The sequence below is a fragment of the Falco punctatus genome (assembly GCF_963210335.1).
Source record: "Falco punctatus genome assembly, chromosome: 13".
Classification (NCBI taxonomy): domain Eukaryota; kingdom Metazoa; phylum Chordata; class Aves; order Falconiformes; family Falconidae; genus Falco; species Falco punctatus.
In genome coordinates this window covers 6,459,792-6,476,906 of record NC_137593.1, presented here as the reverse complement: position 1 = coordinate 6,476,906, position 17,115 = coordinate 6,459,792, and the positions used below count along the sequence as shown (strand labels likewise).

At 40.8% G+C, this 17,115-nt stretch overlaps 1 protein-coding gene across 1 annotated transcript in view; it reads right to left on the bottom strand.

The window, feature by feature from the left end:
* Positions 1 to 17,115, bottom strand: part of FNDC3B (fibronectin type III domain containing 3B) — a 222,079-nt gene that overhangs the window by 145,138 nt on the left and 59,826 nt on the right. Inside the window, exon 3 of the mRNA XM_080410542.1 lies at positions 14,639 to 14,714. Within this exon, the coding sequence (XP_080266668.1) occupies positions 14,639 to 14,714 (76 nt within the window). The remainder of the gene's footprint in view (positions 1 to 14,638; positions 14,715 to 17,115) is intronic.

Sequence of the window (17,115 nt, the reverse complement as noted above, 5' to 3'; positions counted from 1 at the left end):
GGACAGCCCGTGGCCACGCTCAGATCCTCCCATCTGGTGCTAGCGCGGTGATCTGAAACGGTTAAAGTGTTTTGCAAAGTACAGGAAAATGTACACTGGTTCTTCTAGCCACAAAGGACAGACACCTGGATGACCTTGGAATAATAATCTGGAGTATTACCATGCACATGCATTTTCCAATTGACACATTTGTGATCCCTCTTACCTCATCTATTCCGACACATTAGTTATTCAAGCAGCTCATAAGAACATATAAGAATATCCCACGAGAGAACTTCAGGAGAAGCTTAATTAAATAACTGATTATCCTTCATGTTTAAAAAATAAATACATGCACATACACTTCCATGTGATGAGCTCCCAATGGAAAATTTTGCAAAGTAAGCATAAAGTGTTTATTTAACTCGGAGATCTAATTAAACCATTAAGAAGAGCTCAAAGTAGGCATTACACCGATTATCCCTTAATTGCATGCATTCACAGCAGTGACATACAAAACTGCAACAACAACTATGTTCCATACTAAATTTTTTTTCTGACCTGAGCACATTTTACAACAAATCCATCAGCATACATATTTGACGAAAAGCTAGTTTAAGAGTGCTGGTCCATAACTGCTCAAGTTTTTCCCCTACCAGCATGGAGATATACACAATTACTACTTCTACGACCAATTTAAAAGTACTAAAGTTTACTTCAATACAAATAGCTGAAGCTATTTATTTTACCTACTTTTCATGACATACGATGTGATGTTAATGACAGCCTAATAGCAATACTCATCTACTCTACTCATCTGCCCCAACTTGGCAGATGTGGAAGCATCTGCCCGTGTCTCTGCATCCCAGACACCGCAGGACACAGTGCGGATGCAGGAGCGGCAGCCATTGCTAGGTGAACTGCAATCCAAGGAGCTCCTTCGGTGAAATTCCAGTTAACAATGTGGACGTTTAAGAACCACCACTGAGGAGTCCCAAACTTTCCGTTTCCCTTCGCTTGCAGATGGGGCTTCCAGCTGCATTTACCACACAGGAACAGCCTGCCAAATTACACTGTGACCACAGCCAAGTCGCTGAAATGCAGGGGTTTGAACATTTTTGCCACTCAAGATTGGTCGCATCTCCTGCGTCCTACAACAGGGGTAAACAAAGTAATTTTATAATTCCCTTGGCAGCAGCAGCAGAAGAAACTGCCGAGAGGAACGTGCTCTGCTCCAAACGTGCTGGAAGAGGAAAGCGGCTGCCAAAGCATCTAGTCACCAAGAAAATTACAATATGATAGTCTTAATTACACTAATTGCGTTTCCTGGTAGTGAGGCAGGATTAATATAGTATTTCTTATGCTAGATTTCATAAACACAATCGGTTTCAGCTTAACTCTTGTAATTGTATTTCACAGCTCTTGCAAACAATTAGCCACCAATTATGTTCATTCCATTTTGAAGATGACTGATAAACACTCCAAATATCAGAATCTCCCTCAAGGGAAACAAATTACTTCTAACTTGTTCGGTAATTTTAATGAACCCTCAGCGAAAATCCTGCAGGCAATCACCCACTGGCACTTGCTTGCCATTTCCGTGCTGTTACCAAAAAATACATAAACTTCCACCAAGAGGAGAGCCACACTTGGACCACCTTCGGAGAGCTAAGCAATAGTCTTTAGATGATGAAATGATTATATAAATATATATATATGTTTATGTGTATGTATTTATATATTTGTGTATGTTTATATATACTTTTATATGTAGAGATATACACAGAGACATACATGTATATTCATGCACAAATACTCGAAATTAAACATGTTTGAGCTAATAGAAATCGCAAAGCAACAGGTGCCGGGAGCTGGAGTGGCAGGGTCTTACTGGTTTCTCCCTCCCACCCTCCTCACCCAACGCAGTCATCACACCCAAAGGCTCCGGCTCACACAATTGAGAACGATGGACATTGTGTTTCAGTCCCCTCTCCAGGCACAGCTCCAACGTTCAAAACAATTCAGCTAGAGACGTTCAAAAAATGTTACGATGAGATAATACAGTCTGCGGAGACAAAAACAGTATTTTACAATGCTATGCCGAGGTCATCTGTGGTGACCTAGGCAAGATGGCATTGGAAGAGACTGACCCCTTAGCAGCAGCAGGCGTCGATCATCAAAAGCCTATGAGCCTACGAATTTTAGGCCTGATTTTTATAAATAATATAGTATAATCTTGCTTAACATTTACATCACTTATAAGGTGAAGTTTGGATAAAGAGGACACAGACAGTTCTAGGCTACATGGTTACTTACAAAACTTTGCTTGAAAGCCGTATGGACAAAACACCCTAGTATTTTGAGCTACAATAAAATGAAGACTCTTGCTCGGCCACCATTGGCAACAGCAAAGCCTTCCCATAATGTACCAACAAGAATATATTTTGCTGCAAAGCCTTACACCAGGCTTTCTGCACAGGTTACTTGCTTCCTTCTTCCACACCTGTGGGGACACAAGCCTTTCACTTGCCAAGAGAAGCAAAAAAAAAACCCACCTTGCTGATTAATAACTTGAAATACTTCACATGCACAGAGTTAATGTGCTTTGTGCAACAAAGTGTTTTTTGAAAAACCTCCTATGTTAGGGTATTGTCAGAGAATTAACAGGAACACAGAGGAGAAGGCACTGCTGCTGACAAGCCATCTACAGACAAATGTGTTCCTCCATCACACTTCCAACAGAAACAAGAGGGAAGCTTACAAAAACAAAGAAAAAAAAAAAAAGGCAACCAAAACCAACACACTCCACCAAAACTGCTGTTAATAATATATCACAAAGTTGTTTACAATAACCAAACACAGCTTATAAACACAGCATTTGCAGAACCCTGCAGCCTTATGTTATAACACACAGGGGGTATATCAATAAAAAAATAAACTGCACAAATTATGACAGAATTTAGTCTTGTGCTGAACACTAAAGAAACAAACAAACAGACAGACCCCCCACTCATCTCCAGGAGTAGCTTGATCTTTAAGTTGTATTTGATGCTCTCTGATAAAGAAAGGAAAAAATAAACTTAAGTTCTGCAGTGTGTAAATGAGTAAATCCAAGTGTAGGTTTGTTTGTTTGTTTCCATTGTTTTGGCCTTAAATATTTTACAATACCAGTTCAGATTCTGGATTTGCTTTTTGGACAACTATTACTGATACTACTGGATGGCAGCCTACAGCCTTCAAGGTTGTCCAAAGTTACACAATTTCAAACTTGATAGTGTGGTTGCGTGGGCTTTTTTCTTTCCTTTTTGAAGCCAGTGATGTTTTAATTACAAAACTGACTCAGTAATTTGTTTCTGTTAATAAGATGTATTCTTCAAACCTATATTAATGAAAATATTAAATGATACAGAAAATGTTCTACTGATGTCACAGGCACCAAACCCACCATATTGCAGCAACTGAAAGCAAATGCTGGTGCAAGAAGGAACAAATGAGACTGCTTTTAAGGATATGATCACACATACTATACCTAAATATAGAAGAGGTCAGGCTTTCAGGGAGTGAAAGCTAATCAGTCCAAGAAATCTGACAACAGCAGAATCAACAGCTGATTCAGACAGAGCTTCCAACAACTCCTACGTATTTATTTTTAATAGTGGCAATAAGTACAATTTAAGTTTCAGCAAAACCAACAAGCAATCCAATTTACATTCTTTACCACCAACACATCTGAAGTCAATTCATTATCATTACTTATTCAAGTTGATATTTGTTTTAAAACTAGAAATAAGAAACATAATAATAAAAGCCCTGAATGATTATGTCATCCCCCACCCACAGCTCCTAACTTATTTCACAATTAATTGATAGACAATCTACATGGCTGTCACAGATGTGAAGAGTGTTTCCTCAGCCTCCCTCAGGGAGGGAATTTCATCTGCTGTTCCCTAAGTGAAGTTCCAGGTACGAGTATTTGGAAGTTGCTACCAAGCTGCTTTCCACCTCCCCCTGCTTCACCCCTCAAATGGGCAAGTCAGGAAAAGTCTCCACTTTGAGTCTGCTGCTTAACTTCTGTTTTCCTGGGTTAACAGTCTGACTACATAGAAGGAAATACCCGCCTCAGCCTTTTTATAAATACCAGAAAAATATTTGTTATACCAATTTCAGGCAGTCACAATGGACCATATGAAGTTAATAAAAAGTTATGAACTGGCAGTTAATAAAAAGTTATGAACCTGAAAAAAGAAGATATTTTTTTTCCCCTGCAAGGAAATATTTCTTGATATGCTAAAATACAGAAAGTGTATCATTAGAGGCAGAAGCAGCACTGTTTTGTACAGCACAACGGTTTCCCAAGCCTCAGACACTTGCATTTGAAAAACTCATCTGCTAAATAAACACCTTGAGCCCTTAGGCAGCAGAATCTGGGAAAAACCATGACTGAACAGAGGTAACATCTTCTCCACTGGGAGGTCTGAAGAAGAGGTTAAACACACCCAATTTACATTTCTCCAGCTTGAGGTCCTTCCTCAAAGTGACCTGAGGGTGTGAAGCCTATCCGTGCAGGCAGACAGCAATACAACGCACAAGCCACGTAGACATGCCCATGGCAGAACTGACCTGGAGGTCGGTTCCTCTCATTTGGATAACATGCTCTCTTTAGATCAAGGTTAATGCCCATTGCCACACCAATTACTTGAGTTTTTAGCAAGAGGAACAGGCAGGACTTCAGTTACCTGAATCTACCTTCCATCCTCTTAAGACGAACGTCCCCCTGCATGTCACACCAAATGCACGAAGGCTTGTTAGATCTGGCACCTGAGACACAGCTCGCACTGCAGTAACACCAGGACACCTATACATTTGTCATCCCTCCTGCTGTCCTAGTCCCTGCATTTTTTTCATCTCCAGGAGACTGAAAAACTGGGTAAGGCTTGTCCAATAATGTTATACAAAGAACTATTTCTGGTTATAACAGCACGTGCTAGCCTTATTTTGTAATGCTAACCTTTATCTAACACCGCAAATCACACTGCACCATGATGAGTTTTCATCACGTATACAAAACAAACACGAACCAAAATCAAAGAGGATAAAGAGTAACAAGTATAGAAAACCAAACACTTGCCTGTGAGGAGCAGTAATGGAATTTAATAAGGCTGAAGGAATCATTTATTGACTCTTCTGGTCAACCAATATAATTGTGTCAGATTACGAAAGCTGAATATCATTGATTTACTGACTCGGAACTATAACTGCACTAATATGCTTTAAGACAATTAAAAGCACCGACTAACGTGTTTGCAATGTCTGTAGTCTGAGTAGACTGGGTAAAGAATGTGGATCTTTGATTTTAAAATCCTGACACCATTGATTGGAATGTACTGGGTCCGCAGTTGGAGGATTACTTGCATTGGAGCAGGATGAACACTGACAACTTGGGCGTTCCTGCAGGTACCGACACCCTCACATAGCTCCCCTGCGTCCCGGGGAGAGATCCACAGATATTGGGTGGCATTCAAAAACTGACAGCGTGCTGGTATGAAAGAGTCTTCCCAAGTGCCCTTCAAATTAGTTTACATGTACCACACTTACTGATCTTTTCAGACATATATATACACACACACACAAGTAAAATAAGAACTAAGGGCAGACACAAACCCCAAATACAAGTCCTGCATATTTACAAAGCCAAAAAAAAGTCTGAAATTATAGGTCTGACTGTGTTCTAACATTTGTCTTCAAAGTCTGCTGTCCTAATTCTAGAGATAAATGCATTTCCCAGCAGCAGATTCTTAGGCATTCAAAAAAACAAAACAAAACAAAAAAACCAAACCAAATCAAAAATCTTCATTTTACCAAGGAACAAACTTCATGAACTACTTCTCTGCTCACTTATGTGTTTTTCTCCTGCGAAGCAGGACACTTCGTTTTTATGTACTTGCAAACCAGAGTAGCTGGAGCCTGTATTTATTTCTCCTGCTGCTGATGATTCAGCCCCTGCCCCTGCGCTCTGGCCAAGCTGCTCTGCCGGGAGGCCACGTCAGCAGGACACGGCGCTGGCTGCCAGGTCACACCGTGGCCGGCTGCAGCGGAGCCCCCGGCAGCACAGCCCGGCTCTCCCAGGGAATCGCACCATGGGCTGCGTTGGAAGGGACCTGAGAAGAGGCTGCAGGGTCGGGAAAGACTGTGGCCACCGCTCTGCGTGTACACCGATGCAGACCATCGGCAAGGCTCTCACAAACTGCTTAGAGTTTCCATGTTTCCAAGTGTTCCGAAAGTATTCCCGGTTCCAGCACCATTTCTCTCCCTCTCTTTCCTCACAATGAGTAGTGTAAAACATTCAAACTTTAGGATTTGGAAAGACTGAGCCAAGTTAAAATGTAGTTACGTGTCAAGTTTCTTTTTTTTTCTTTTGTCTTGCATGAGGGGAGTTATATCAAATAATACCTGCCAGTTCACTGTATTTTCATGGAAAGGGATTTTTAAAGGATATATACTCCATAGAGCAAATCGACTAGCACAGGTGCATCTTCCTCAAGATCTAATCTGCACACATGCAAAAACAGATTTCCATGATTATTCTTAGCATTATCAGATTTAAAATGGAAACACTAAGATTATTCACACAGTAAACAAAGCATCCTACTGTTTACTTTTGGCTTCTTACATGGCTTCCTATACTTTATTGTAGCGTGCTAAAAACAAAACCTATGAGATTAAAGGAGAATGGTGCCACCGTCACACTGATTTGACTCACAAGGGAAAAAAAAAAAATCTACTCTGAGTTAGCATCCCTTTGCTCTCTCAGAAGATTTCAACACAAGTTACACAAAGCTATCAAAATGTGAAAGTTAGTTATTGCACATGGAAGGAATAAATGATGCACAATCAGGACCTCAGTTTTCTAAGGTGACCAAACACTGAAAGGCTAAAGAGCCCGTGTCTGAATTTCAGGTGAAGTCACCAAAAATAACACCGAGGATAAGAGGCTCCACTGGAAAATCTGGTATTTTCTGGCTAATAATAAGGCAACAATGAGAAAATACAATATCTGTTGTGATCACATGGTTAGGTATTAACAACAGGTCATTTATAGCTATGCCTCTGAAAAACTACGGAGTACACACCATGGGTATCCAAACGTAACCCAACAAGGGGCATGACTGAACCCAGGCCGGGGGACATGCCAGCGCTGCAGAGCCGAGCCTCCCATCACACTGAAGTGACCAAAACTAGAAGATGGCGACAATGCCTCTAAAGGATGATATTGACTCTGTTGATCAAAGAAAATAAGTATTTTGGCCAATACAGCAAGGTTGGTTAGATAAAAATTACAAACAGCGACACAAGATTTTCCAGACTAGAGCTCTCCACCACCGTTTTGTTCTGGAGGATGCTTGTGCTGATAATTCCGTGTTCATCCATTAATAGAAAGAACCTTAATAAATCAAAACCTTATTTAAATGTGTTGATATGCTAAGGAGGCCAATGGGTATTGGAGGCCTGGTTTCTCCATCAAGTATTAAATTTAAATACCAAGTACCACGAGTCAAGTAAGATGATGTAAATGATTAGTAAGAATTATGTCTTAAAACGTATTGGGGTGAAAAGGGTGCTTACTGTAAAAGGGAAAGAAATTGAGCCAAAAATTAATAAACAAAATATAAAAAAGCTGTTTAATATCAAAAGAGCAGCTGTATTTTAGGACAATACCACCCAAACCATTTTTCTCCAAACTGTAATGACCAAAACAATTTGAACTGAAACTCCATTTTTCCAGCTGCGTAACCGGTCTGCACACCAGCATGTAGGTGGAAAGAGCCGAAACACTTCGGAGAAACAAGCAGGAGCAAAGTCAGAGCTCACTCTGCACTTCACTCCTCCCTTCCCTGACATCGCCAAAGCATGTCCATCCCATCCCACCCCCGTGCACCCTGGCAGGTGTGTCCCCAGGAGCCCTTCCCGTGTCCCAGGAACATGCCTGACCTGATGCAGACACCTAACTAGCATCACACACAAGACAGATGAAGCATGCTTTTCTTCCTGCAGAATGCAGAATTTCTTCCTGCAGAATTTCACGTTCTGATCAATGCAGTGGCTCTGCAGCACATTTTGAAAACAGTAGTAAATTCCAAGAAACAAATTCTGAGAATTCAGCAAATACCACAGGCAGAATGCAGCACCAGCTCCTGGCTCTCACCAGTGCATAGGCAGCGGCTGTCCTGAAATGCCCAGTGTACCTTCCCCCCCTCAGACTTCATGAGCTGCCCTTCAACTAAAGCTTATTTCCAGCCTTCTGGAAACCTCTCCAAAGCAACATGATTTCAGGTGCTGCTACCATTTCATCTCAGACTCAAAACAAGCCAGGTACACCGAGGAGCAATGCATCATCTGCCTCTGTACCTGCAGAGCGATGGAGGGAGATGCTCTCAGCAGCTGATGCAACAGGTAAGCTTACAGAATCACACAAACAGCCAGCTGCCTGATCCTGTATTTTTTTTGTCCCACCTCCTTCAGTTCCTTTCATCCCGTCTCTGACACCCACCAGCTGCCTGCACGTGCCCTTCACCGCTCTCACCTTGGCACCTCCATCTGCACCCAGCAACAAGCCACAGGGATCACATTTGCTCACACCATCTCCCACCTATTTTCAACTCCTTCCTTCCCCCCAAGAAACTGACTCACTTCCTCATTTCCAATCTCATACTAAAGGGGAAAAAAAAAAATAAAGCCGCCTTTTGGTTTGCTTACACAAGACTGAACAGCCCTATTTCACTGACACACACACTCACTACATAAATCTACAGCTATTTAGCCTTTAATATTACTCGTTCCTTTGCATTACCACACCAAACCACACCCACCCATCAAATTAAGGGAATAATAATTCCAGGAAATCTTTCATTTGAGAAACCACTGCTAGATTTTTAGCATACTTTTGGCCCTTCTCTTGAGTTACTGGCTTTTAGAGCCACAGAAAAAGCAGCACTGAAATTTAATTCTTGCATTCTTTGTTTTATGAGACAAGAACAAGCACAGGCCCTGGAGAGCTTCAAGTACAGCATCAATGGCAAAAACTTGAAAGTATCACTTGAAACAAATACCAGGATTAGTAAGCTATGTATGTTTATTATCCTGTTTTCATTTCAAAATGTAACCACCCAAAGGCAGCTTAGGTCCTTGTCTACTACTTCATGCTTAAACTTAGCTACAACCCCTCTGCGCCACTGCACATCTGTATCTTGTCCCTGAAAACATCACAAAAGCCCATTTAATGCACAGCCTTGTTCACCTGTGCAATGCTAGAATTAAAGCATAATTTCTTTCATTAGCATATTTTTTTCTTTGCATACAAATTTTGTGCTTCACTATTCCAGACCTAGTGCTGTGACACTGAACAAAGTCAAGAGGTAAGTTTCAAGAGGGTATTTTCAACAGCATGGGCTAGACTGAATACAGCAGGAATTTCCATTTTTATCACGCCAGGTGTTTTTCTGCTACCTGTTCTTTCTTCTGTTACAAGTTTTTTGCATGCTGTGCATACATACAGAAAATTACAGAACAGAAAACTCAGTCTACCTTGCTTGTGGCAGAAAATGAGACCCAGCTTAGGTATCATTTAGATGGATGGCAACAGAAAGTTCATTTAGCAATAACTAAGCAATTCTGCGTGATCAATGGATAGAAGTGTTATGCAATCTGTATACTCTCTACATATGTATTTTCAACCTGTGGGTGACAACCGAGTTCAAGTGGCACTGTAGCACCGGAGTAATCATTTTGTCCTTATTTTTCATACCACACTGCACGTGACAGCTTGGCATTATTGCCTTCTAGGATGAAAATGCAGTGAAAAGATCCTCAGGTACAGCTTCACTGCCCCACACTATGCAGAAACTGCTGTGTTTTTAAGTAATTTAGCGTATGACACAACTCTCATGCAGCAATAGAAGTTCTTACCAAAGATCTAAAGATAAAGGAAAGGGGAATTTCCTGAACACGTCAGATTCACCCAGAATTCATTTATCCTGAAATTCAGAAAGCAGAATAATATTTTTTTTCCCCAATACAGAGGGGCTGTTTCAATTCCATTCTGCAGTTGATCAGATCCACGTTCTCCCCCTCTTCCATATTTCATTTCATGTGGTTACCCCAAAGCACTAGCTAGAAGTAATCTTTCATGTAAAGGAAATACAAGGTCTACAGTTACAGCTAAGCAAAGAAACAGGTGAGGATACGCCTTGCCCTCGTCCTTCCCTTGCAGAGCTGGCAACAGTCGAGTCCTGAGTTTGTGAAAAATTAAGTGGAAAAACACAAAAAGGAAATGAAGTATTTAAAGTATTGACGTATTTATGAAGTATTTACTATCCGTCAAAACTATATAAAGAGAGCAGCTTTTAAAATACGCACATTTCATCTCTCAAAAATACTAAATTAAGATCCTAAATCAGTCTGCCTTTAACCACCCAGAGAGGTACAGTTTTGCAGTCAGAGCCCAAAGCTCGGCTGGGGCAGCTGATGAGCAGGGCTCTCCTCCCCTGTCCCCCAGGGATACCACGTTTTTCAGAGGAAGGACACTAATACTGTGTCATTAATACGCCCATGGCTTAAAAGGAACAAAGAATGGTCATCCAGCCGCACACAAAGGATGTGCTTTATGTTCCTACTTTATAACACAGGCCAGGTGGCCAGCCTCGATACTCAGCAAGCACTCAAGTGTTTAACAGCCTCGAGGGGCACAGGCAGCATCAGCTCCCCGCCTTCTACTCAATTCAGCCTCTACCAGTTATTAAAAAAAAGATTCCTCTCAATGAATCCCCAACATCCTCTTTCTTTATTCCTTTATTTGGTGGTTGTTACAAAAGGCTACAGAAGTCACATACCACAGCATCTCTTCTACCACGTGGGATCGAAGAGGCAAGCCCTTCGGAAGCCAGCTGGTAACACATGTCCCGGTGAGAGCTTCCAGAACCGCTCAGATGCTTCCCTGCATCTCCCGATGCGTGTGCTGTACCACACAGACCTGTCCTCGAGGGCTGCATTTCTCCAAACGACCAGACTGATCAATCTCTAAATCTGTCCCTCCAAGGAAACCACAGACCAGCTACACTTCTCCCAGCCACCGGCGCTGGTGAGCTGCCCAGTCCAGCACCCAGTTGTTATCTGCGGGGCTCGTAATCAGGGTCCTGAACAAGTCACCTCTGGCTACACACAAATAGGAAGCAGGAATGAAGAGAGCGCTCGCTGTAACACATTGCACATTCCATCAAAAGTACACATGTATTCTGGGTTTATAGTATTTAAGGGGTTATCTTCTCAATTAGGGGCATTTTTATTTTTCAAAGTTTTCACTGATTATCTTACCAGTGAAACTCTGAAAACTAGAAAAAAGCTTTGTATTCAGGATTTCTCCGCTAGTCCAAAACATCAGAGAACATCAAATGTGCATCTACTCTTTCTGGTTTTAAATAGTGGTTATTCAATTAGTGGCTAATTACACTTCAGGGCATTTAAAACAGAGGATATTCCGCAGAGGTTTTCCTCAAACAAGTGACATTCTTCCAACCTTGAGAAGACAAATGCAGTTTCACTAAGCCCTTTTTCTCCACTATTTTCATGTCAGTCCTCTAACGCATTACCGTCAGCCACCCCCAGATACGCCATAGGCATGGAGCCAAAAAGGGTCCCGGGTACAAAGCACTGGTTCACAGGGTATCCAGACCACGCTCAAGGAGCACAAACCAAGGATTTCAAACATCTCAAAAAGCCATATATAAAAATAATGCTTTCCCAAAGATAAAAAAAATTGAAAAGAAAAAAACAAACCACTCTGCTCACATAGAATAACAACTGCCCCTGCAGAACAGATACATTCCAAAGCAAAGAACAGCTTTCATGTAACCTGAACACTTTAGTGTAACCAAGTCATGACATCTCAAGTTTTTAATGACAGTGTTCACTCCCTGAAATCAGGAGAGCCACATGATTTACAGTAATGTAGTCCTTCCTATTGTGAATGCCAATTAATCCTATTTACAAGCACATCTTACGTCTCAACACTGAATACGTGGCAGCAAGGAAAAAGCGAGTATCGTCCGTTCAACAGGGAGCTACCAGCTCAGAGGCATACACACGGTCCAAAAAGCGCCTTCCATTCTGCCTTAACAGAGTGCTAAAATTATCCCATAGCCTGCCAATCACAGTGCAACGTGCGAGCAAAGGAAAATGCATCATTATTGTCCAAGTGCTGCCCCACATAAAGGGCATACATTAACCTTTAAACAGAGTATTCTGTATCACAGAAATATCAAGAAGAAAAAAAAAAGACAAAAAAAGACACTGTCAGTTTTATGGAGCAAGGGAGTGTGTAATTTCCAAAACCACCGCAGACAGACTAAGTCCATCTTTTACAATAACCTCAGAGCACAGGAAAAACAGAACTGTCACGAATCCTAACCTTAGTACATTTGTTGGCTGATTACAGTTTCTTCTGCAACAGATCACTAGTAATATTATTTAAGTTTTCCACAACTGCACTGTGAACGCAGCTTTATCAAAGAAATAAAAGCAACAACAATACAGTCAGGTGCTCTTCTGTGTTTGAAGCATGTACTTGTTTTGGCAATATAGATATTTCATAATAAAGTAGGAGTTGAAGCTTTAGCACGAAAAGAGTACCAGAATTTTCAGACTGAAATTCAAGAGTGTATACAAATAAACACTTCGGTGATCAAATAAACGCTTTGGTGGTCAATATTGCAGCTCTACCAAAAAAGGTGACAATCTTTTGCTACAAATTCTAGATTAATTTTATGAAAGACTGCTGACTAGTACCAAATAAGCCCCATTAGCACAAACATGTTAAATTACTGGGATTACAGAACCAGGACATTTCAAATTGCATTCATTTAAACACACTGCCTGAACAACAGTTTGAGCATGAAAAAAGTTATAAATAAATGGTGTCATATTTGTAATGGAAATTTTTTATGCATTAACCAATATGAAGTATTCATTTCAAATAAAAGGAGTAGCCAGCTTTAGTCCTCTGTTAATTGCCACGTGGGCCAATTTCTTACCACACAGCATGTTGGCTATAAACCTTAACAAGCAGTTTTAAATTGCTGCTATTATTGCTCATCAAGACCAAATAATCCTGGATGGTGTTCAGGGAAGCTTCTGTAATGTCTGTCTCAAACAACTATTAATTTGTCATTTCCATGAGGACGAAATTTCAAGTAACAATCACCAACTCCTCCACTGTTTAAATGGGGGGGGGGGGGGGGGGGGGGGGGGGGGCACAGAAAAGATGCAAAGAGACTGCAAGATGGAAAATTTTAAATAGACAGAAAGGACAAACTCTTCCTGACAGGAGCGGTGCAGCACTGAAGCAGTTTGCCCAGGGAGCAACTCCATCCTCAGAGCTTCACAACTCAGGAGGTTGTGGACAATCCGAGAGATTGTGGACAACTCAATCCACCTCTGTCTCTATCCCTGCTTTCAGCAGCAGGTTGGATAAGGTGACCGACCCCCAGGGGTCCCTTCTAATCCAAATTTTAACAAAAAGCATAATCATCCTTGAGCTGTATGATCTTAGTAATTGATCTAAGAAACAGTCTTTCTTGAGTAGATTTGAAATTCACAGTCAAAAATACAGGGGCGATTCACTAGTTCCACAATTGAACTGACTTCCCCCCCTCCATTACTATCACTTTTTTAGGAAAGTCTTTTGAATTAGTAGCCCACCGAGGCTGCTGCTTAAATGGTACAAGATCTGGAAGGGATAAGGGAGGCAAGACCACCTACCTCCCTTCTCAAAAAAGTAACAGCACAAGCCCACAAAAAAATATCACTGGAAACAGCAGCAGCAAAACAGCTACACAAAGACTATTCCCTTCAAATTTTGATTTAACCCTCCTGTATGACTGTAGACATCATTATACCGAGGGAAACATCTGCTTCACCTCAAAGCTGTATTTTGCCACTAGCTAGAAACCGTCTTCACATTACTCAATATACAATCTGAAAGGTCTTTTGCTGCTTCTCCCTTCAGACCTGTTGAAAGATTTTATGTGGGTTCTCTTATAAAAAACAGAAACACTACCTATCATATTTGCACAATTTTACCAAGAGGTAAGACAGCACTCAAAAGACTGCTTACGTGCTTTTCTTCATACTACACAATTAACTATCTCTGCTTTTGAAGACCCAATTCAAAATTCTCCTCAAACCCAGTCTGGCTTCTCCAAGCACTCTGCACTGTCTGCACTTCTCTGCTCATTTTCTATCCCTCCTGATGCCTGTATGAAAAGAAAATAGTTTTTTCATAGAAATCCACTTAATCCGTTACTAGTCTAACTTGAGACCTCTCATTCATATGTATTATTTCATTATAAGGAATATGCATATATATAAAATTTAAAAACAGTGATAAATGACTGAACAGAAAGAGAAATCTCCTGGACTTGCAATAAATTAATGACTCATTCCAAGATACTAAAGTTCTATAAAACATACAGCAGCCACGTCCGCAGCTTCTCACTCTTCAATGCTTCACTGTATTTTCAGAACTGCATGTCACATTTTTGTGGAGATGAGAGAACCAGCTTTCCATAATGCAAGCAATGCTCATCCACACATTCCTGTATCCTCTTACCTTGGATGCACTGCAGGGTTCCATCCTCAGCCCTTATTGTAAAGGTTTCACCTGGATTAACTTGAACCAAAAAGACCTGCCAAAAGAAAGACACGTTTGTTTTGCAGTGTTCTTAAAAAAAAATAATTTTCTCCAAGCCAACAATTGTTTTCCCCTTACTTAGGAAGAGATACGGGGGGTAGCGAGGGAACAGACTGGCATACTGCATCTTTGGGTACCACCAGTGGCCAAGAGCCAGTAGAGAGTTACAGCCTACCTACTCATCTAAACTCTAAGAGCTGAAATAAAGATGTAACTCAGTTGTGTGCAGGTGAGAATTATGGCTTCGGGTTCCACCACCACACTCCTGACATTGTTGTTAACTTGGCCAAATGCTGATAGCTAAGGACATAAATATTTAGACCACTGGCACATGAGTGCAGAGAGCACAAACTCGAGCGTGCAGCATCAAGGCATACCAGGATTTCAATTTCACAGGAATAAATGTTTTTTTACAGTGTGAGTCGATTCATCGCATTTTTTTAAATTTCTCCTTTGATCCTACACATTACAGAACTTAGTTAAGCAAAATCCTGACACACACAGTTCAATATTTGCACACAGAACCAGTAATAAACTATTTATTTAATAACTAATATAATAATATCTTTTTTAAATGGTCAAAATATAACCTCAGTCTCCCACCACCTAACCCTGCAGATACAGGAATGCAACAAAGACCAGGAAGCACCAAAACCCATCCCAGTTCGGTGTACACTGTACTCATCTTTATTAATTTTCAGGTGTCTAAAATGATGGGTTTAAAATTTGCAGAGTTTCACTGGGAACTAGTGATCATTTATCCCATGCTCTTGCTACTTGTGAAACTTCTACTCAAATACGTTAAACACACTTCTGTTAACTTTGCATTGTCAGGAGTTCAATCAAAATCTGGATTAATCTTGGTATAAATTGAAAAAATTATCTTTTTGTGAAAGCTCTCTCTAAATTTATGTCTGGTCTTTATATTCCAGGACACCTGCACGCAGAATTTAATCATTCAATCCGGAAAGACAGAATTTGAATTAATGTTGTGTTTCTGAATTCCTTAAACTAAATGCGTAAGACAATTATGACCCAGAAGACCTTCTGAATTACAGTAATCCTACAGCAACCCATTGTTCTAGCAACATTTTCAAAGCACAAGCTAGAAATCAGAAAAATAACATATGAATGGCATTATTTTGCCTGCAACAGTAATTTCTCAGGGATCTGCGATCAGGGTGGATCTGATCCAGCATACAGAGCACAACAAATAGTTCAGAAAAGGTGAAAGGCACTGTTAACACCATTCCATCCCTAATCGCTGGAAAATCAACATTTAAGTGACAGCATTTAAATGCTCTTTTGCTATGAGCAGGCATGGATTATCCATCACAGGATACGGGCATCAGGTCAAAAGCAGCACAGAGCTTATGCAGTGTCATTCAGCTTTAAAAAAGCCCACCCAAAACACAAACCAACAAACCAGAAACAGAGGCAAAAAATCGTAAAAATATTTCATTAGCTCATCTGCACTGTATGTCTAAACCAACCACTCTAAAGCTGGTTATTTATTAACATAAACCAGATGCACCATTAACCTTTGGAAGAACCTGGTCCAGCTCCTCAAAATACCCACCCTAACCAGACTGATGTCTCCTACATGAAAAGCTTGATCCTTTCCCTAAAGCAGAGTTGAGTTTGATGGTAGATAAAAGACACCATGAGAGAGGGACTGGTCTCGCCACATGAGGTACATGTCCACCCCAAAGATATCAAAAGGGTATGACTTAGAAATTTCTTTTCAAGGAGCCACTGCCAAAGGTCCATCACCAGCCCACACATCTGCACTAGCATGTCGGCCGTTGGGCTTTGGAAATAATTCCTTGCATTTCTGCATTAAAAAAAAAGACTATATCCCCAATAACAGCTGTTGCTTGATAGTCAGGATCAAGTAGCATTATCCTTGCCTAATTGTGTGTGTTTTTAACACAAACAAATTGTTCCCTCGATAAATTTGTTTCCTGAAGGGCAGCAGCCATCACTTTGTCCCTGCATCACAAGCCCATGGGACTTACATACAAAATGTTACATATATAGAAATAATTCCTTACTAACAGTTCCCAGAGTGCAACAGCTTAAAAATTTCACATTTATTAAAAAAAAAAAAAACAACAAAAAACCAAACAACTAACAAACAAAAAACCCACCACCACCTCAGCACTACCTACTGTCACAAAACATGGGATTAAGTCGGCCAGACAGCAAAGTTCCCCTTCGTATGCTGCAGGATAACAACTGCCAGTTCTGCTTGGCCTGTCTGGAGCAGGCAGGGACTACACTATTTTGCCTGAATTTTAAGTACAGCCCAATAAAGACAAGAGACCACAAAATATTTTCACCCAGGACTGTGTTTGAGGTTGACTATCAAATACATTGAAAGGATAACATTCTTC